The sequence below is a fragment of the Protopterus annectens genome, chromosome 1.part0 (genome assembly GCF_019279795.1).
Source record: "Protopterus annectens isolate FY-2018-M chromosome 1.part0, PAN1.0, whole genome shotgun sequence".
Taxonomy (NCBI): domain Eukaryota; kingdom Metazoa; phylum Chordata; order Ceratodontiformes; family Protopteridae; genus Protopterus; species Protopterus annectens.
The window spans coordinates 1,241,186,447-1,241,209,292 of record NC_056725.1 but is presented as its reverse complement, the minus strand read 5'-3'; the positions used below and the strand labels follow the sequence as shown (position 1 = coordinate 1,241,209,292).

At 38.6% G+C, this 22,846-nt stretch overlaps 1 protein-coding gene across 1 annotated transcript in view; it reads right to left on the bottom strand.

Annotated features, from left to right (window-relative positions):
• HACE1 (HECT domain and ankyrin repeat containing E3 ubiquitin protein ligase 1) overlaps positions 1-22,846 on the bottom strand; it is a gene marked incomplete in the record, with an annotated part of 1,502,717 nt that overhangs the window by 381,594 nt on the left and 1,098,277 nt on the right. Inside the window, 1 exon segment of the mRNA XM_044065909.1 lies at positions 4,569-4,656. Coding sequence (XP_043921844.1) covers positions 4,569-4,656 — 88 coding nt within the window.

Sequence of the window (22,846 nt, the reverse complement as noted above, 5' to 3'; positions counted from 1 at the left end):
AACAAGAATAACTGGGATTACAACATAGAGAATTTGAGGAGACCTATGCATGATATAAACCATTTAGGAGGAGCCTCCATCCATCAGTAGTACAGGGGACAGTCCGGGGATAAATTTTCTGTTTCCCATTCATAGATCCAAGTTACACATGAATATGGACAGGGCTGAATTCTGTTTTATGTAGATGGAAAGTCTGTTCCATAGCAGTAGTATCCTCTGAGATGAACCTGCCCTCCAAACAATTTCGTAGAATTTGCAGAAGAGGTTTAAAACCCTAGTTTTTCTGAAGCTATTTGGCTTACTGATATGCAGTAAATCCATCAGTATTGGATCAGAAGATGCACTGCATGCCAGACACGTCACCTCTTAGGAGTCTTTAAGATACAGAGTATAATGATGGGGCATTGAGTCGGTCAATATAGAGCATGCTGTTTAGGTCTTGTATCTTTTTAGTAAGGTATATCTGTGGTTGTTCCAGTTTTACATGTCTGGACAGACACATGCCAAACAGGGCATTAAATACAATGATTGGACTAATGAGGGCTGAGTAAAGGGGACAATAGCATCTCGACATCTAGACACAATCAATTTGTTGACAAGTTGTGCAATTTACAAGGACTTTCTTACAACAATGGACTCATGTTGGTCAAAAGTTAGGTCACTGTCCACACAAGTTCCCAAATCCTGAACAACTGGGTCAACTCTTAGGGGCATACTGTCAGTGTGGTAGATCCTTGGGGTGATTAAGTTTCAGTTCATGATTTTGGCACCAGTTATTTTTTGGAACAAACTTTCCTGCAGAATGACTAAATCATTTGGGGATTCAATGACCTCCCCTACCTTATAGTTATTTGCAAACTTAGTCATCCAGAGCCCTCTGGTATTGGCTTCTACTTCAGGAAAGTAGATGCTAATCAGAAAAGGTCCCAGCACAGAACTCTTGGGGACTCCACTGGTGACTGGTCTCTTTGTGGAGGTAACTTCCCATATTTTGATTTCCTGTGTCCTATTTGTGAGCCACCTAGCAATCCAGCTGGTAACACAGGTGTTTATTCCCTTTTTTTATCCTTTCCACTATGCCTGATTGAGAAACTGTGTCAAAAGCTTTAGCCAGGTCGAGGTATGGTGTGTGTACCATTCTGCCTCCATCCATTTTTTGGTGACCTATTTAAAAAAGTCCACCAAGCTGAGTAAGCATAACCTGCCCTTGATGAAGCCAAACGAAGATGGATCCAGTGCTTGGAGGTTCCCTATGTCCACAGTGATTAGTTTCATGACAAGCCTTTCCATCCATATGAGGCTGGTCATTATTATGGGTCTGTGGAAGGCCCTCCCTTATGAAAGGAACAAATGTAGCTGTTCCCCATTTACTTGGTGCAAAAACTGTATGGACGCTGAGATGGAACAGTGTTAGAGATGTGGCTAAGTCGTGCTTAACGCAAGTTAAGATGCAGCCAGGGATACTGTCAGGAGTCACTGATGCAGTACTTTTAGGTCTGATAGCACCTTTAGGACTTCGTCTTGCACGATAGCTGGAGGTGACCTAGTTTTAGGTATACCTTGAGGGACAGACAGAGCGGAGACAGTGATAAAGTTAAAGCTAAATTTATCGGCTAGTAGGTTCGCTACATCTTCAGCTTCAGTGTAAGCAACAATAGCTCAAGCAGACGGCTGCACTGTGCTTTTGAGATTATGAACATAACTAAAAAGGCCTTCTGACTGACTTTGGTTTGGGTAGCTATTTTAGCCTCAAGCTTGGCTTTGGTGGATTTTATTAAGTTCCTGACTTGTTTATTTCAGTGATAAGGGCTCTAACATTCTGAGAATTAATATTCTTACTTTGGGTCATTTTTTTTTCCTTTTATTGTAAAGCTTGTTGTCATTACAGTTCTACCATATGGTTTGTTTCTGGCTACTGGTTCAACAAACAGCAAAGCTACTGTTAATCAAATTTCTATACAAGCTTTGTAGCCAAAACTCCTTCTAACACCTAGCTAAAAGTTGCATAACTCAGGATAGAACTTGCAAAATCAGATCACAACCCATTCATGTCCATTCTCTCCACACCTTCTTCTCCATTAGGAAAATGCACTAACTACAGTTTCTCCATTTTAGGCCCCACACGCTGAAAAAACATTCCAAGAACTATAAAATATTCCAACATCCTGTCTGATTTCAAGAAAATTTTCAAACAGCATCTCTCTAAAGTAGCAAAACACTACTGCTTTTCCAAATATAACATCACTTTAAACCATTGTAAGTTCTTCTAACATCCTGCAAATTGTCTTAGAAATCATTTGCATCTACTCTGCTAGCAACACCTAACCCCTGTAGACCATTTACTCATATCACTTTACCTTTCTCTTCATAATACTCATTCACCTTTCCCAATCTTACCTCTTTCTTCCTATGTTCCACTTCTTCTATCCGGGTCTATATTATGTTGTCGAAAGACGTGGTCAGCAAACATCTCTTCATCGGCACATAAACATCGAGTAATCGCCAAACGACCACTTCAGCAATTTTTTTCCCAGGGGAAAAAAAAAAGCTTGGCTGTCATCGGGGATTTGCCCTTTTCCCCACTGTAGTGCGATCTCGGAGTTGTTAAATTTAGTTGGGGGGGGGTGTGGGGGGCACAGCCCTCCACAATGTAGGGTTTTAATGTTTGTTTTTTGTTTTTTTCAGCCAAGTGCTTTTTTTCCCCTGGAAAAACAGTCACTGATGTGGATGTTCGGCGATTACTGGATTCAATGTTTATGTGCCGATGAAGTCGTGTTCGCTGAACACGTCTTGCGACAAAATATACACTCGTTCTATCCACCTTCCTGCCTGTAACTCACACATTTTATTGTCTATGTCTCTCTCTAACCTTCCTATGCTTGCACTTCCCCTCTACTTAACTTTGTATCATTCCTTATTTTATGATCCTTCATGTTAAGGCACCCAGTTCCCTCAAATCTCAAACCTTCACTCTCTCTCTTGCCATCCTACAAACACTCTACCTCTCACTTGCCTACTTGCTGTTTTAACTTTCTTTTATTGCCAATGTATGTACACTGAACCAATACAAAACACTTTGGCACTAAACTGGCAACCAGAAAAAAAATTACAAAGGAATAATTGTCACATATTTAATAAAGACATTTAACACTACTGTCTGTACTGAATAAGGACTTCATCAGAGCAATACAAGTAAAACAACTACTCATTTAAATACCAAAGCATACATCACATGGTCACCTGTAACAACCAGATTTTAAAGTGCAATTGTACGCTGATTATTACAATACTGGTTAATTGTAAACATCTAATCTTTATTGCTTTGTGTGCATGTCAACTTGGACTTAATCACATGTAAATTGCTTTAAAGACTTCTTTGTAAGTGAAGTTTGTCTCTGTAATTATCCTGTGTTTACACCAGGGAGGGCCTTAAATAGTTCTACAAGTATAGTGTCCTACTTCAGTAATCCTATTTAAATAAATAAATAAAATAAATAAACAAATAAATAAAGTATATTCCATAACACAGCATTTATAACTATGCTATCACTTCTTGCCTATGTCCTGGACCTGCAAGGATTTTATGAAGAGGACATTCTGCAGCCATTAAAAAACAAGCATTCACAAATCGGAGACCATAAATCAAAGACAGGCAGCTTCCTTTATCAGGCATTTTTAGTGTTAAAACTACTTAAAAAAGATGTCAAAGTGCTTTAGAAAAAGGGGTACCCCAGTGTGTAAAGATATCTCAGTACCGCCTGAAACTATCTTCATTTACTTATGTGTCAGCTGGGTAAGCTGACATATCACAGACCATTTTCAGCTACAGGTTGTACCACAAAGGTGGTGGCTGCATACAGTACTTATGACAAGTTTAGAGCAGCAAATCAATTAGCACATGTATAAGAAAATACTACATATACAAAAAAGGTATGCAAAAACTATGGCACAAAATGCAAATCCATACAAAAAGCAACAACAGATCAAGATTGAACCCGAGACTGTGGAAGAAATCTTTTGAAACCTAGATCTTGAAGCTGGGAAAGTTTAAAGCACCAAGTCTTATCAGTTATTATGCCACTCATTTTGTTTGATAAAAGAAAGTTTGTGAGCTAGACAAGTTTAAAGTCCACAACATTTGTGAGTTATTCAGTTGTATCATTTTACTTGCTCTTCTGAAGAAAGCCTTCTTATACTGCTGCACTTTTCAGTATTATCCTAGGACTGTAGATGCAAAAATTGTGTTTTTCCCTGTTCTTTTTAGAACAGCAAAGGTACTTTGTGGAAGTCGCCCAAAAATAAACATTTCATTCAGTTGGCAACACTAATGTTGGCCCAAGAAAATGGCAGTTTTATTGCCTGCACAGAGTTAAAGAATGAAACAAAAGGCAGACAACTTTAATTACTGGCTTCAGTTTTATAAGCCATGATTTTTACGCATTTGTGAAGAAAACTATTTTAAAACACTCATCAATATAACAAGCAAAGCTCACACTGCAAAAATTTTAAGTATACAAATTTTGCAGGCATTTCAACATTCGCCAAGATACAAGATTGAGACCTCTTACCATCAGCAGACTGAGTGAAGAGTGCATAGTCTGGATTAACTATTTCATTAGAAAGAATATCAAACCATTCACGAACCACACCTTGGCCCTAAGGACAATATAATGGGAGAAGCAATGCATCATTTCTTAACATTTTATAAAAACTCTATTTAATGCAACAGGCTCAGCACAATCATATATAACAGAATTAAACTAAAATTGCAATCTAGAAATCTGCACAGCAACAAGCAAGTTAATTTTGCTAAAATCAAATAGAACACTGGCAAAACTACTAAATCACAATATACTGGTTATAGTTAAAAAAATTCTAGCAAGTTTGTAATCAAAACAGTTATTCAAGACACTTTGGACAATGCTTTCAAAGTTAAAAGAAGAGCACAATTCAACAAACTAACTACAAAAATATATTTGCATTACAGGTTAAAACATCATATAAATGATAATAACCAATAAGCATGATGGAAAATAATCATAAGTGAAAAGGAGAAAAGAAAAATAAAACAAACACAATAATGTCCACCTATGTGCATAAAAGGAGTTTAAGCATCTGCAAGGACAAAACAGAATGAACACTTGGGCAAATCAATGCAACCTAACACAGCTGAAAAATAAAATCATCTCAATTCAAAATTGTAAACTGATAGGAAAAGTTATTAAAATGATCTTTATTTCAAAAATAAAACTTGTCTAACTCACATACTTTCTTTTATCAAATAAAACGAACGGCATAATAAATGAAATGGATAAACTACAGGAAATTTTGATCATATAAAATATTAAACCAAGGGCTTGTCTGTATGACATGGTATTAGTTCAGGCGCATCAAATAAATCACTGCATATGTCAATGAAAATTAGGTACTTTTCCGTTAAACTCCCTACCACACGTCTCGCCATATTCCTGAAAAGCGTAGCATTAATCAAACAACTTGTTTTGCTCCCAAGTGCATTTTCTTAACAACAAAAGTATGAAACTGTAATTTTGGCACGGCACTATTGGCTGACTGTAAAAGCCTCACAGATTTACCAGAAAAATGATCATTTTACAAGGGAAGAGGAAACATATGAAGCAAAATTAGGGACAGATTAAGCGCTATGCCACGAATCATATATACTATCCAGCTTTTTAAACTCAAAATGCCCCAATCCGCACTCTCCCACACCCAGCTTCCCTACCCATAAGCAAATGTGTGTATCTGTGCAACTCAAGTCACCCCTCCCCCGTAAAAGTTCCTAGGGCACTTCTAACATGGGGAAGCTTTGCTAGATGGCACGATATATTTAGGCCGTTTAAACAAAGGCACAAAGACAATGTTGTGTATTACAACAATGTTTTCGGCTCTGTGGACTTTGCAATGCAGTTCACCTCTGTGAAGGTAACATAACAAACATATTTGCACAAATTATCAGTACAGCATTTTGTGGGCCTGTCACGGACCTTTCAGTCTTCATTGGGCTCAATACGGAAAAGTACCAAAAATTAGGTATATGTTTATTAAAGATAATGTAAAATACATATTATATCAATACGCAATCATCCACAATCTGCATTTTTTTCTTTACACTATACTTCCTTACTAACTCATTACAACCACTAGTGAAGGATGAAGATCGAAGGGGGGGGGGGGGACTAAAATGACCACACTACTTAATATTACCATCTTGTTGCCTTCTTGCTTCCTTTCTCACTTTAGAGGTGCAGCACAGTTTTCAGACTATAATTAGTCAACTTCCTTTTATATGACTGTAACATATGACATACTTGGTTAGGTAGCATAACATATGACATACTTGATGAGGTAAGCACTTTGGAACAATCTACTGCAAAAACACATGGAGATTTAGGAAAAGATTTAGGTAAAACTTCCATTAATGGAAAATGTTTGGGTTGGGACTCTAACAAAGTTCAGACAGTGCAGGTTTTCTCTTTATTTTGCTACTACATTAATTTCAAAGACTTCTGATTTGAAAAGTTAGCAGTAATTTGCCAAGTCTTTTTTGTAGGATGGTGGTAAACATAATGAGTCACAAAATAAGATGACTGTTAATACATTTTTTTTATATTGTACAAAATCAATAAAGAGTATGGAAAAATAATAAGATGACACTTTAAAAGGAGATGGGTAGTATTATGAATTATCCTGATGCACAAACTTATTTTGATGTGGTATAATTAAATATTTTATATCTGTTGTCTATATATGAGGATGAATGGAAATGATTAGTTAAGATAATAACAGGAAACTTTAGAGTTTGATAAATGAAAGTCATATACTTAACATAACATTAGATCTGTGATGCCTTGTTTTTGTCTGGTTCAACCTTTCAACCTTTGGGTTCATAGGTTGGTACTAGGCTATCGACCCTAGGGCCTATACAAGCCTAGCCATAACAATTCCCTGGTTATTTCTTCCCACACTATTTACTTCCCTGGACCCCTGTCTAGCAGGGCGACTGACGTGATCCCTGGGTGAATTTCCTTTCTCCCATCCAGTCATCAAGGTTCCTTTTGAAGAGGGCCAAAGAGGCGCTCTGCTTGACATGTATGGGCAGTCTATTCCAGAGTCTGGGGAGTCTCTGGGTCAGGAACCTATGCCTACAACATGTTTTGTTTATTGCGATGACAAGGTTTAGATCCCTGGAGCTTGCGGCTCTGAGGGACTGGGATTTCTTTAAGTGTAGCATGTCCAACAGCTCTGGGTTTGACATGGCCTTGTATGTTAAGCAGAGATCGCCTCGGAGTAGACGATATGCGACAAGAGTATAGCTAGAGTTTTTTAAGGCGGTCAGCATAGGGCATCTGCTTTACGCCTGTGATTCTTTTAGTGGGGTATTTCTGCGGCCTTTTCAGTTGTTGCAGATGTCTTGAGAGATACATACCAAATGGGGCGTTGTATTCTATAATGGGTCCAATGAGGAATGAGTACAGTGGGACAATGACCTCCTTTTTTCTGGATGAAAAGCCCTTAGTGATGAAGTGTGCCACATAAAAGGATTTCCTGATTGTTGCGGCGATGTGGTTATTGAAGGTGAGACCACTGTCCACCTGTGTCCCTAAGTCTCTTATCACACTTTCGGTGTTTAGCGTACTGCCACCTATGTGGTAATTCATGGGTACATGTTTTTTCACAAAGGGGATAACTATACATTTCATGGCATTGAGCTTGAGCCCATGGGTCTGGCACCAAGCATCTGCTTCTGTAGGGTCCTTTTGTAGAGTATCCACATTATTTGGGGATTCAATAATGGCTCCCAGTTTGCAATCATCTGCAAACTTTGTTAGCCAGAGTCCCTTAGTGTTGGCCTGTACTTCAGAGAAGTAGATGCCAAACAAGAGAGGTCCCAGGACTGAACCCTGAGGTACTCCACTTGTCACTTGTCTGGAGCTGGATTTGGAATCAGCTACTTTTACAGTGTGGGTTGTTAGTAAGCCAGTTGGCAACCCATCAAGAGATGTAGGGATTAATGCCCAGCTTAGTAAGTTCATTTATGATTCCAGAGTGGGGGATGGTGTCAAAGGCCTTGGCAAGGTCCAGATTGGCTGTGTGGACTGCCTTACCCTCGTCCATGGCTCTGGAGACTGATTCAAAGATGTCAATCAGGTTCAGGAGACAAGATTGGCCAATCACAAACTCAAACTGGGTGGGGTCCTGTGTTTTAAGGTTGCCAATGTCTTTGTGTATAAGTTCCATGATAATACGTTCCATGGCCTTGCAGATCAGGCTCGTCAGACTGATGGGGTGGTAGTTCCCAGGATCCAAGGTGGATCTCCCCTTGTGGAGTGGGATAACTGTAGCTGTGCGTCACTCAGTGGGCATGAAGCCTGAGGTGAGGGTATGTTTAAACATGAAACTTAGGTGAGGTGCCAGTTCATTCTGTAGTTCATATAGTACACAGCCCAGGATGCCATCTTGTCCCATGGATGCTGTATTCTTAGCTTTGGAGAGTGCGTTTTTTTACCTGTGTGGCCATTATTGCCAGAATTTAGTAATCTTCCGGTATTGAGATGGGCCATTTAGGGGGTGAGAGGGGATTACCGGATTTGACCTTGGTAACTTTAGAAGCTGTGGATCCAGAACTTTGACTGCTCCCCTACCCAAAATTCCCTATAATCCTCCAAGATATCTCAGATCAAGTTTGCCTGCTCATTACTAGAAAACCATTCAATAATCATACTGCAACAGGCTAGCCTATAATGAAGACAAAAACGTGGCCATAAAAGGAGAAACAGCATTCAAAGGCTGTTCAATGAATAGGTCCCTGGTGAGGTCCATTCATCCACTTTTGTATCTGTCTGTTTTTGTTCGATTCAACCTTTGTAACAGATTCCCAACCTACCCAAACACCTAAAAGGTACAAAGGAAAGATACTGCTGACAATGGAGGATCCAAAGGAAGCACAGGATCTGGACTGTACATCCAGCTTATAGTGAGACCAAAACGTGAAAACTAGTCCAAGTACCTGCAGTACAAATCTCATCAACTGGAACTCTGAGCCTTTGGTTTCTTATGTAAGGATAATCTCAACTTGTTGTACACAAATTATACAATCAGAAAGCCACCTAGATGGGATGAACGTTGATGTACTTTGGCCCGGTTTTGCTTTAGAAAAAGCCACAAAAAGTTGACCAGATTCCCTAATGCCTTTAGTTGTGTGTAAATAAAATCTGAGTTGTCTATGGACATATAGCAAATTTAAAGTATACTTTCTTTTATTAGAAAATATGGGTTAAGAAAGCAGTAGACTGATGGGCTGGTTAAGGTTAATTTCAGGTGCCACCTTTGGGAAGAAAGCGTGATTTGTTCTCAGACACTCTGTACTTAAGGAAAATCATATATGCAAGTTTCCAGGACAATGCTTGCAATTCGGAAATCTTTCTTATGGAAGTAACTGCCCCAAGAAAATTGATTTTCAAAAATCATAGGATCATTAGAAATTATTAGGCTATTGACCCGGAGATTGTTTTAAGCCTAGCCATTTCAAGCCAATGTAACAGAAGTACTAGTCAACACCCAAGGTTGCATTTAGTGATGACTGCCCATGTTTAGGAGGGTTGTGGGCGCTATCTCCGGTAAGAATTTATGGTGCCCCATCCACTCATCCAGGTTCCTTGAACAGTGTCATAGAGGTGCTCTGCTACACAAGAATTAGTAGCCTGTTCCAAAGACGTGGCAGTAGCTAGGAGATAAATATGTCCCTCCAGCAAGTCCTATTTAAGTCACAGGCCATATTTAAGTACCTGGAATGTGTACCCCTAGACCCATATGATTTACTGATATGCAGCAAGTTCATTAGGTTTGGGTCTTGGGTTGCTCTGTAGGTCAGGCATAAGTCTACCATAAGAAGTCTATATGACATGGAGTATAGTGACAGGGACTTTAGTCGGTACATGTAAGGCACATGTTGGATGGCCTTGATCTTCTTTGTTAGAAACCTCTGAGGTCTAACTGCTGCAGGTGCTTAGTACGGTACATACTGAGTGGGGCATTATACTCAATTATGGGCCTGATAAGTGCCAAGTATAAGGGGATTATAACCTCTTTTGCTCTTGAGGCGATGCCTTTAACATCAAGTGAGCTATGTGTAAAGCTTTCCTTACAATGGTAGACAAGTGGTGGTCAAAGTTACAGTTGCAGTCAACCTGTCATCCCAGGTCCCTCACCACTTATGGGTATTTAGGGTACTGTTGCTGATTTGATAGTGTGAAGGGACACTGTTTGTGCCAAAGGGAAAGATGATGCATTTCTTTGCATTCAGTTTTAGACTATGACTAATACACCAGTCATTGGCTTGTGTAAAAACCTCCTGTAGTATATGAACATAATTTGGGGATTTAATGATTGCACCTAGTTTTAAATCCACTGTTGCTGCAGGTTCAAAAAGAGCACGAGTTAAGGCCTGCCACATGACTGTAATGTCCCATGAAGAAATGAAATCCATTCTAGGGTGTCTCAATAAGAAGGTTCCTTCAGAAAGGCTTCTGAAATCATTAGGTAAGCAAGGGGAGTTTAACTGTGTCCAATTTGGAAATGAACTGTCTGCTAACTGAACCTTGATTATTGAACACCTGGAGCCTTCCTTAAAAAATATCTGACAGAAACTCCAGGATGAAAGGAAGAGGTGCTGAAAAGGGATCGATTCCCTTAGAAGAAGCAGAAATAGAAAACATTTTCCACTTGCTAAGGTAAACTTTCCGAATATTTCGCTTTTGTGAAGCTGATAAAATGTGAATCACTAAAGATGACAGCCAGACATTTCCAGCCTCCATTAGAAATGGAGAAACCACATGGTTAGCTTCAAGGTCTTTAGAGATGGGAGAAACAGTCAGGATAGGTGACTCTGGAGATCTGAATGGTAGTCCATTTTCATGGGTGGACTCACTAGAAGAGGCCAGAAAAAAACAGAACCAAACTTGCTCTGGCTAAAAGGGGGCAATGAGTATTACTCTAGCCTTGCATCTTCTGGCTTTCTGAATGCATTTTATCCAGAGGCTAATTATGGACTACAGCATCCCTTGATGACTGACCCTATGGAGGGATTGGGGCAAAGTAAAAGATGTACTTGTTCTTTAAGTATGAAGCAAAAAGATCACAATAAGGATGCCCCAGTGACTGAATATTTGAATTTCTACTGCTTGGTTAACAGACTACTCTTGACACAGAGGAATGGACCTGTTCAATTTGTCCACTAGAACACTGGAAGTCGGCACAATGTGCTTTACTATGAGAAAGTGAAGGGAAGACATCATGCACGTCCACTTCCATAATCCCATGGCTTCCCAGCAAAGTGGATATGAGAGGGCTCCCCCCTTGCTTGATGATCTACCAGACTACTGCCATGTTGTTTGCATGGCCTTGGGGAGAGAGTCCTGGAAGGCCTGCAATGCAAGGAGGACTGTTTTAATCTCCAAGATACTGATGTGAAAATTGGACTCCATATGTGACCAAGAACCTTGGACTGTTGTCACTTGGAAATGCCCCTCCATCCACCCCAGGAGGGAAGTGTCCATGGCTACTGTAGCCACTGGAGGTGATGGGGAGAATGGTCAACATTCTAAAACCATCAAGGGTACTAAACAAATCTGTGCATGTAGCAGATGTGATATTTGTAACCACTGAACTCATCAGGTCTACTAAAGAACTCTTATGTAATATATTTTATTGGGGGAATCAAAAGGGATCGCTGACACCTTCAACCCTAGTAGCCAGAGAATGAGTCTCACAGGAGGATAGGGATGCTGCAGAACTTGAAAAGCTACCTGATGCAGAGATAAGACTTTTGAATTTGACAGTATGGCTATTTTACTTACCATGTTCAAGTGGTACCATGAACCCCAACTGTTGTGTAGGTGTCAACTGACTCTTTGCCTGTCTGACTGACATTCAAAATTTCTGTGAAAGTTGGAGCAAGAAACCCCGCTGCTAAACCAGAAGATCCCTGGTTGGAGCAATGAGGAGCCAATTATCTAAATATAGGAACACCAGGAACCCTGGCAGCCTGAGATACGCTGTCACTACTACCATACTTTTAATGAACACCCAGGGGACTGTAGTGAGACCAAAGGGCATTGTCCTGAACTGGAAGTGACTGGCTCCCAGATGGAAACAGAGAAATCTCCTGGACTGCCTCACTATCTTGATATAATAATGGGCATGCTGGGGATCTATATAGTACATCCAGTCATCCTTTTAATGCCAACTTGTCCCTACGACCTTGTATAGTCCTTGTACCAAAAGAATCACAAGCATCACAATCTGTATCCAAATATGGTGTCCCCAGGCAGTACACACAAAAAGAGTGAGGATCCTGTGGTGAAATTTTGAGGCCACAAGCCAAGCACCTTTTAAATCCTTGGACCTTGTCTGCCATAGCTAACAAACCCTAAAAAGGATTATATTTTAAGAACTAAGAACTGAAAGTTAATGCAACAAAATAACAACAAAACTGATAGCAATAGCAGAAAGAACTAGGGAAATTTATAGCAATACTTTAAGAATAGCTTATTTTTATTTAACCGGGGAGGTATGAATAAAAAAGAGAAAAAAGAAAAAAAATATGCTAAGATACATAACAAACCAGGCAAAAAATAAAGACTTAGCTTATCTATGTTAAGGACCTCATACCCACATCCTCCTGATCAGGCAGCAAAGAAGATCTTGGGTAACTTGGGGGGTTTAGGGAATTATGGGTAGGGGAGGAGTCAGTGCCCTGTATCCACAGCTTTTAAAGGTGCCAAGGTCAGAGCTGATAACCCAAAGGTTGAATCAGACAAAAAAACAGAAAACAATGGATTTGTACTTTCTGGATGTATTATGAGTAAAGAATGAAACTACTATATGTGATGAAATAGGTTACAACAACACTGCATACTTTATATGACAGCAGGAGATTAACCTGGGCTTAAGAAACTGGAAGAACAAAAAGATTTTTAAAGTGATTTATTGGTATCAAATGAAATTAGGAGTACTGATGGCTACTAAATTTAAACAGGAAGAGTTGCAGGACATAAATGAATGGGTAGAGTTAACTGATATGGGATGCATCAATACTACAGCAGGCTAACTTCTGTTTAACTATGAACAAATAACAATTGCTGTCATCACATTCCTCAACAGGCTGCCTCCTTAAACACTCATTATATCTGCTTTGCTGACTGCGGGTTTATATTGTAACATCGAAGTCTCAAAACTTCAAATGCTACAATATTGAAACCACAACACTGAAAGTGGAAAATAGCGAAGCCGCGGAACATCAAAATCTTGCCTAGGGCAAGATTTTGGTGGGCCGTTCCGCGGCTTCGCTATTTCCTCCACTGTGGTGCGATAGTTACGGACCTTAGGGTTAGGGGCAAGTTAAGGTAAGTGGATACATAGTACTGTATGGACGGTTTAGTGTAGGGTTACAGGTAGGGTTTTGTAAAGTGTATGTGTGTGTATTATTTAGTTTGTTTAGGTATATCTCCTTAGGGTAAGTGTGCGATAGTTACGGACCTTAGGGTTAGGTAGCGGGTTAAGGTAAGTGGATAGATAGTACTGTATGTATGGTTTAGTGTAAGGTTAGAAGTAAGGTTTTGTAAAGTGTATGTGTGTGGATTATTTATTTTTGGTGTGCTTGTGTTGTGTGTGCGTTTCTCGGAACAGCAAATTTTTTCCCTGGGAAACAAATTTGCTGTTCTGAGCGTTCAATGTTATCACATTTCGAACTTCCAAGTTTGAGCTTATGGTGTTCAATATTTTGGAAGTTCGATTATGTGATATAAACCCGCTGACTGCATACCTTACAGATGACTCCTTGTGATTAAAAAAACATAATAGCCAAAATGTTGTTTCAACTTGCTTTACTCAATAAACTGGCTTGCAAAGCCAGCTGACTGACTGTTTATTGGGATCAAAAGAAAGCAGGAGTCAAGCATTTTCATCCACAGACTGCCAAGCATCCACTCATTATGTCTACCTCAACACAGATGTTCCACTGTGATCAAATAACAGAAAATAGTTCTATTATTTATATACAACCTAGTCCTAATGACTAAGTGTGAGGAAACCACAGCTGGGGTCAGACGCTTTCATCTACAGACTGTCTCTGGAGCCACTCATTAAAGATTATGTGCAGCAGTCTGAGTCAGAATCTCTTAGAATGATTCCATGTATGCCTTTGGGTGTTGCATCAACGTCCTTACATGCTACTATATCAAAACTGTCCCTAACAAATCTCTAATTAAAGTAAAATAAAAGTTTTAAAAAAATACTCTCATCTGCCCTGATGTTCTCTGGTTGTCTTGTATCTATTTCTGCATAGCATTAGCACATGGAATGTGATGATGCATTTCTGAGTGAACTTCCTTTTCAGATCATTCTGTGAGTGTGATGTGCAAGAAAAAGCAAGCATTTTTAGTGACATAAATGTAGCTGATCTTTTAAAAAAACTCCTTTGGTGATGTTTTCACCACGTTAAACCTAAAGGACATCTATATATATGTTATTTGTTTTATGTATGCATTTATAAGGCATACCTCTCAATGTCTTTGCTCAAGAATTCAGGACATAGCCAAAAAATAACTGATGCACAAAAAGACACAATCAAGGATAAAATTTAATATTATTATAATTAATTTAAACTTAATAAAACAGGTTTTGCATCAACATGCACTGTGTCACTCTATTACATAGGAGCAGTGAGGCTTCCATTCCCTTACCTCCTGGATCCAGAATAACATCACCAAAACACATTATGCAATGAAGTTGATATGGGACAATGGCTTGTCTGCATGTGGGAAAATTGGTGTTTGTGCTGCATTTTATTTTTAAAAGAAATATAAGTATCTACACGCAATACATTAAGATGAATTTGAAATTGAGCACATAGTTGCAATGTATATTGCTGTTTCAAATTATTAAAGAAGGTAAGGTGATCCAATAAATTTGATCTTTAAAGCCACTTTATTCACTACAGATACTTCAGATGTCCTACTGTACTCAAATACAAAAGTCACAGTGATGTACTTCAGATTGCTTTACTCCAACACAAATTAGCCCCACAAAGCCAAATCAGTGACGGTAACTGATCACATGATAGCAAGGGTCAGTCAATTTCATCTACAGATAATCTTCATGCTCATCAATTGTAGACAGTTTATTGACTGTGTACAACTTAAATGTCTGACAGTGATCAAATGAATGCATAAATAATGGCCCCAGTAATGCCTTTTAGCTCACTGCTGCTTAATGCATACAGAGTAAACAACAGAAACCCTCCTCCTCCAACACACACAAACACACACACCCACACACACAGACACAGATGTGCTCAACACTTACATTTTACTGACTCTGTACACTACAAATGTCAGAGTGTGAGGCAACTGAATGAATAAATAAAAACATAATGGCCACAATTATGTATTTCAGCCCATTAATGTCAGATATGTACTGTAAAACTTAATGCAAAAAAAAGTTCCACAAAAACACATGCACATACTAATTCTAACCACTTTACTGACTCTGTACAACTGATGTGTCTGACTGCAGGGAAATGAATGAAGGAATACAAAAAAAAAACGGACACAGTAATGTATTTCTGCTAAGTGCTGCCAGACACACATACAGCAAACCAATGTAACCTCCCCACACACAAATGTCCAACAACTACTGCCACATTACTGATACTGCTAACGCTGTACAATCAACTGTTTGACTAAATAAATGACCACAGTAATGTCTTTCAGCTGCTACTGTGAGTCGCATACACTGCAACCCACTGTATCCCTCTGTGCATATGTGGGAGTATTATAAAAATATATGTGCTCCCGTATATATATATATATATATATATATATATATATATATATATATATATATATACATACACACAGACACACACACATATATATATATATATATATATACATATACACAATGTGCCATCTACAGACATTACTCCATACACTTCATGTCTCTGCTCAAATGAATGAACACAAGCAATGGCCACAGCAATGTATATCAACTTATTTCTATCAAGACATATACAATGTAAACCACTACAGCCACACCTTACCTTAACAACTGTATTAAACACACACTCAGAAAATTAACTGCATCAAAAATACATATCACCCTACATGGCTGGCTCAAAAGATGGTGGACAAATTAAAAAAAAATAAACAAAAATGTCTTCTCCCATGCTTGTAACGTGAAGTGCCATAGTTTCACACCCTAACTACAAGTTCTGATACTTCTGACTCAGGCTGTAATTCCACACTCTCTCTCCTTAAGTACTTGTCAATCAGTCTACATATCATTCCAAGATTAGACAATAAACCATATCCATACACTCTCTGCAGCCCTGAGGAAGGCAACATAAGGTAGAGCAGAGGAGAATCTGAGACTGCCGTTCAATTACCCGTGTTTACCTTGATGGTGGCACGAGCAGTATTCTGCTTGACATATAACAGCAGGAGTGAGTAGGATACATTGGAATAGGACTATACCATGCCAACATGTCTTATTTACCTACTGATGTTGGTATAGGTTATTTACTGCAATATTTGATGAATCATTTCTCCTGCAAAGGAAAAAGAAAGTCAAGAAGGGTTGGGTCCATCATGGCTCAAAAGGTTTGGCACAAAGCATCACAAAGAGTTTTATAAGAGATGGAGTACATGGAGGGGGCTCCAATTCAGTCTGTTTTACTGTGAATAGGATTCTTTGAGGTTTCTCATGTTCAGTGATATACATGACAAAAGGACACCATACCTCATTACACATGTACTGTTGACTAGTTTAAAAAAATCAGATATGTAAACAGAAACTTTACAAATGTGTTACAAGTGGTACAGTAGCAATTTATAAATTGCTGTAAACTACCTCCTTTAACTATATTATGCATATGAGAACTATACTTCCTTAATTCCTTAACTATATAAGTTTATGTGAATGAGAACTACACTTTGGTGTATACTATAACATATAGATTTCAAAAGAAGATTGTTTCTGTCTATGGAGCTTTTCTCCATGGGACTCTACTGAAAATCAGCCCCCAGAACAGCCAGACTATTCCATTCACTCAACAGAAATAAAATAAAACGAGTCTAATAACATATGAGTAAAGGGGAATTAAGACTTCCCCGATTCTACAGGAGATGCGTATACAAATTAGTTGAGCCAGACAGAAGTATTCCGGAACTTCTATGGGTACATGATAGTCAAAAGAACTATCAATAAGAGTTCCTAAGATCCTTTATGGTGGTGTCTAATTTGAGGGGTGCACAGCTTAAATGGAATAACTTGGAATTTTTTTTTGTAAAAAGAAATTAACTATACTACATGTTCTCACATTTAGACTGAGACTACCATCCTTGTGCAGATTGTTACTAAAGTCAAATCCAAGCTGTAGCAACTGAATCAGTCGAGGAATGGATAACAATGCCCAACTTACAGTCCACAAACTTATCAAACTATAGGCCTAATGTATTGACTCCAAGGTCTATTAAACAGACAAGAGTACAGTGAGACTAATAGGTCTGTAGTTATCAATAGTTAACAGGGTCTGTTGTTGGACCACCCTTGTGTAATGGTATTAAAATGGCTGTCTTTCAGACTTTAAGAATGCAACTAGTGATGAGACTTGCATTAAAGATGTTAAGCAGTACTTCAGACATGCAATGCTTGATACTGACAACTGGGCAATTTAAGTTATCAGGGCTGAGAGTAACAGTTTCACTTGAAGAATTTAGTGATGTACTGTTGACATGTTTTAGGAGCTACCTAAATATGTGCACAGAACCTGAATCCTGGCATAGTGCTACATCAACTACTCAACTAAACACTGATATTCTGTAGGGATATATCTTGGAGCTCTCCTCTTTTCAGTCTTTACTAATGACATAAGGAGGCAACACAAGTATTATGCACTACAAGAAAACATGCATATTAATCCACCTATGAAATACTTGGTGATAAATATACTGGCATTATGCACTGTAAGAAAACATACAGACTAATCCACCTACTATATGCATCAGATGACAAACAGTCCTTTAACAAAGACCCTTCAAAGTTGGCTTCAATACAGTATTCCAATAACTTAAAACAGCTGGTTAGTTCTTAATAAAACAACTGACTCCTTAATTATTACAACTGTTTTGTCATCCAGCTGCATTTTTTTTGTTAAACAGGCAAAGGCATAAGAAGGGATTAGGAATGAGATGCAATTCACAGATATAAGCTGCACTAGTTCAACAGCGGAAGGTTGTGAAGAACTAAAGTGGGTTATCACCTGTCCCTCTTTGCGAGGGACAGCCCTTGTTTGGGCAGTTGTGTTTTGCTGAAAAAAATTAAAAAATGGCAAATGTCCAGAGATTTTAGGACAAAACATATTTCTTAAATTTTCTTTAATAGTTGCATAAATCAGTTACTTTGTATTCGAAACACATAAATGCTACAAGAAAAAGTGTAAGCAACTTAAATACTACACAAGTTTTTATTTTGGCAAAAAAGTGAAGTTGTGTCCTTTACACTGGCCATAGATATGTGCTGTACTGCAAAATTTCACATATCTACAAAAAATGTCCCACTTTGGGCAGTTGAAAAGTGGCAACCTAGCTACATAGGCAAATGAGCAAATAATAAGCAAGTTAAGAAATGTGTACAAAAGTAACTGAGGTTTTCTTCCTGACTTTTCTGATTCACAGCTGCAGTTTGCTATGCAAGTGTACAGTGCACACTAGCCTTATAAAAAGTGAATCCATGTTTTTTCCAGTCACTTTGTAATAGGAAAATATGCAGATTTTTGCTGCCAGCACTGCTGTATCCTTCTCTGAGTTGACTGTTTCTGTCACAACACAATCCAGTGCAAGGAGCAGAGCTTGGTAGGCTTAGAAGAGGAGATAGAGGCAAAAAAAACAAAAAAAATCACACATTTCAACTCCACACAGCAAGAACTGCAGATAAGGATTGGGCAGAGAAATTATAAGAGCTCTGGATAACTTGTACGGCCCATAAACTGTAAATGGAAGGGTGTGTGGCCTTCCTGTTCCTGCAGCTATGAAGGGATGTAGGAGTTCTCATTATACTTGCCACAAGGACTTTTCAGAGCAAGACTGAAAATGTTTAGTATCTCACAATCTTCTTTTTCGAGTATTACTGTAACACTTCCTCTACATACTCTTACCCCATATGGATGAGCATATCTAGTTCCCAGTGTCACAAGACCAAGCCAGTATCATGCATGCCTTCTATGGAACAGCACATTTTCCTGAAGTGCCTGGTACGACAGACTATACCCACTGTGGTTACTAGGACTTGATCTGGACCTCAGAGGTACAGGTTACCATTCCATCAGCTACCAAGTGGTGTGTGATACATGTAGCTGAATTACCAACATATCAGCTTACCATCCTTGTTTTCATGTCACTATATCAACAACTCAGAGTGCCAATCCATCAAAACAATTCAACAGAAACAACTTTTGGATAGCCTCAGCAGTAAGTTATTTTTGTAGGGGACAGCCCCCTACACACTCCAAGTAGAGGTACACCACAAAACTTAATATAGTTCTACTCTGAGGTCACTCAACAGCAGAAAAAAAAAGTAAACTCCAATGTGAGCAATTGTTTCAGCCATTTCTGTTTGATGCATTAGTAATCACTTAAATAGCTGTTGATCCACTGACACTCTCCCCCAGACTTGCACTACCCACAATTCACACATATGCATAGAAATTTAATGTATTGCTACTTACTGCATGGTAGGATTCCTCATGGTCATCATGCTGGTAAGTACATAAATATTTTTGCTCTCTATAGCCATTTCTCTGTAGTGACCTATGTTTTAACGACTAACCACTACATCTTTGTGTGTCCCCTTCCTATCTTTTAGGTGATGCAGTCTACCCACTCAAACCATGGCTAACGGCATCAGTCGGTAACTCACTACGAGTTTTACAGGAGCAATTTAATATCACCTGGCCCCACATACAGATAATGACTGAGATAGTTTCTGGCCTGATCAAAGTCTGTTTCTGCTGAATGGAAAAGTCGGGGGGGGCCTTCAGAATGACCCTGCTACTGCGTGCAGAATGCTCATGGCTTGCAGCATTGTGCATATCATGATCCTGCATCGCTCTGGTGTGAAATTACTATAAACAGTTACAAATGGTGGCAGTGCAGTTTCCTCTATTGTTCGTCCCACCAGTGACTATAGCAATGGTGGCTAGGCATCCTCTCCAGCAGGATCATTCATGGTACACATCAGCAAAGGCGAAACTGCAGCATCCAGTCTATTACCATGGGCCATGACATTCACTAGGTGACAGCGTAAAGTTACAAAGATAATACTTTCCTCATGTAGTGCTACTGGTGGGCTATGCTGAATAACGCATGGTCAACTCACACTGATCATCAGATGACATTACTCCACAAATACACAAATGTGTAGTTCATACAGATATGGGAGTCATCATTTGCACACTGTTTAGTGGTCAGAGGCACAAATAACAGCTATATCAGCAGGATGGGGAATGTAAGAAAGTGGCAAAGTATGTGAGGTACTGTATTGATAACATGTTGAGTAACTGAACTGTTGTGATAATGAAGGTACATTCAAGTGGTAATGCAAATCTCAATGTTACTGCAGACACAAATGTTTTTCCTTGTGTAGCATTTGCTATTTTTGTGACGTTTTTCCAGCATGTAGATAAATATTACTTTTTTAAATACCTTTATTAAATTCTTCCATTGTAGACAATGACACAGGTACACATACAATAAAAGAAAAACATGACAAACATTTTTCATTTTCATGTATTATACATGAATGTGCTCCTTTTAACAATTAACATTTACTCCAGCATTAAATACATTGCTTAGTTCCTGTCTTTCCTTAAACCTCTTTTCTCCTCTTCAGCATTATTCTGCATGTATTGTTCCTACAAAATTCATCTGTTTCTAAACACGTTGGTCCTTCCTATTTCTAAAGATTCCATTGTCAGTTCTTTTTTCTCCTTTATTATATTCAGTACCTCAATTACAGTTAGTTCAGAATTTGATTTCCATTTTGTTGGAAGCTATTAACATTAATCTTAGTAAGGCCTTACCACATGTTTGGGCAGTTGAGATCCTATGTCCTAACTCAAAAAAAATAATTTCCTTGGTTATAACCCTTTGCTCCCCCCAACATTTTAGACAAAGCACTCAGAAGGGATTTCTTTTTAAATCTGACAACTCAATACATTCCCAGAAACTATGTTCTGAATTACCTCTCTGTTTCCCATCACACCTTTGGTACTTGCTATCTACCCAAGGAAAAAAATCTTTGAAGTTTGCTTGGGGTAAAAAATATCAATGCAAACACTTCCAGGAATAAATCTAACACCTGCTGGACTTTGTTGCATACTTGGACGCCACTGAGATGTCCTCTCATTATTCTTTTACAAACTGACTTTCCATCCTCTCTTCCCAATCTATTCTAAACTCCTATGATTCTTACAGTTAGCACTCAACATCTTATAAGTCCCACTAATTATCCACTTTTTAAAATCAACTCCTGGTCTAGACCCAATTAAAACCTTTACAGCAGCTGCACTTAGTACTCTGCTATCCATTTCCTTTCACCTATATTCTGTTATCAATCTCTGGTAGGGAAAGCACTCTAACTTGCAGTCCAGACTTCTGTATGGCCTCATCCTACTCTATTACATTTGCATCTATAGTTACTTGCTCCTAATACCTTGGTTCTTTTGCTACTTTTCTCTAGTAAATTCCAACCCTAGCTTGCCTGTTTTCTATACCGCCCACTTGCAGTCATTCCTATTGGTAAAATCTCCTTTTTCCATTCCCATCTTGGTTTAGTTCTTAGAATGCTTTCTGCTACTTAATGACAATAATACTCTGCATGGTTGCAGTTATTCTCCACAAGGACCAGCATCCAAAATCCTACTTTGTCTTTACTTCTTGGACCCCCCCCCCCCATTTCATCATCAGCATCCCATTCCACATTTATTTATAACCTTCTGCTTGTATTATCTATAACTTTAGGTATATCCCTTCAAATCAGGTAACTCTAAACTTTGTTCTACGGGGAGAATCAAATTTTTCCACTTAACTCTTGCATTCACCACCTCTCAAATAAATTCCATCAACTCTGTTACTTGCAGTCCACAAGTTCTCCTCTGGATGATAAAAATACTCCTGGTGTGTATATATAAAATTAAATGATCTAGAAACATTCAGTTCTTCTATCTTACTATCCATAATCAAGAGCTTCCAGATTTTCAGTTTTTGATTATATTCTGTTTAGACTCTTTCCACATATCCTTAGCTGACACAATAGAATACTTTTAGCCCATACACATAAATACTTCATCTCATCATTTGCCCATAAATACAGATATTGCTGAACAATTTCAGTTTACCGTTATAACCTTTGTTTTACCTTCATTTATTTTATATCCTGAAAAAAATCGAAAATGTCTCAGAATGTTCCACATCATCAAAATCTCTTTTCTGGACATGTTAAGTACAAAATATCTGCAAATAAAGTTAACCTTTCCAAATATAAAACAAACAATGGAGAAAAACAGGACACCTTGTCTGTCTCTTCTGTTCAAGCACAGCTTGTCACAGAGGAACTTTCCTACTTAATTCTTGCCTCTGACCTCACATATACCCTCCTAATTAACCCTATTATTATATCAGGGAATGTAAGTGCTACCACTGACCTATTCAAAGTCCCAGTTCACTCGATCTCATGCCTTCTATACATCAAGATCCAACTAAAACAGTAA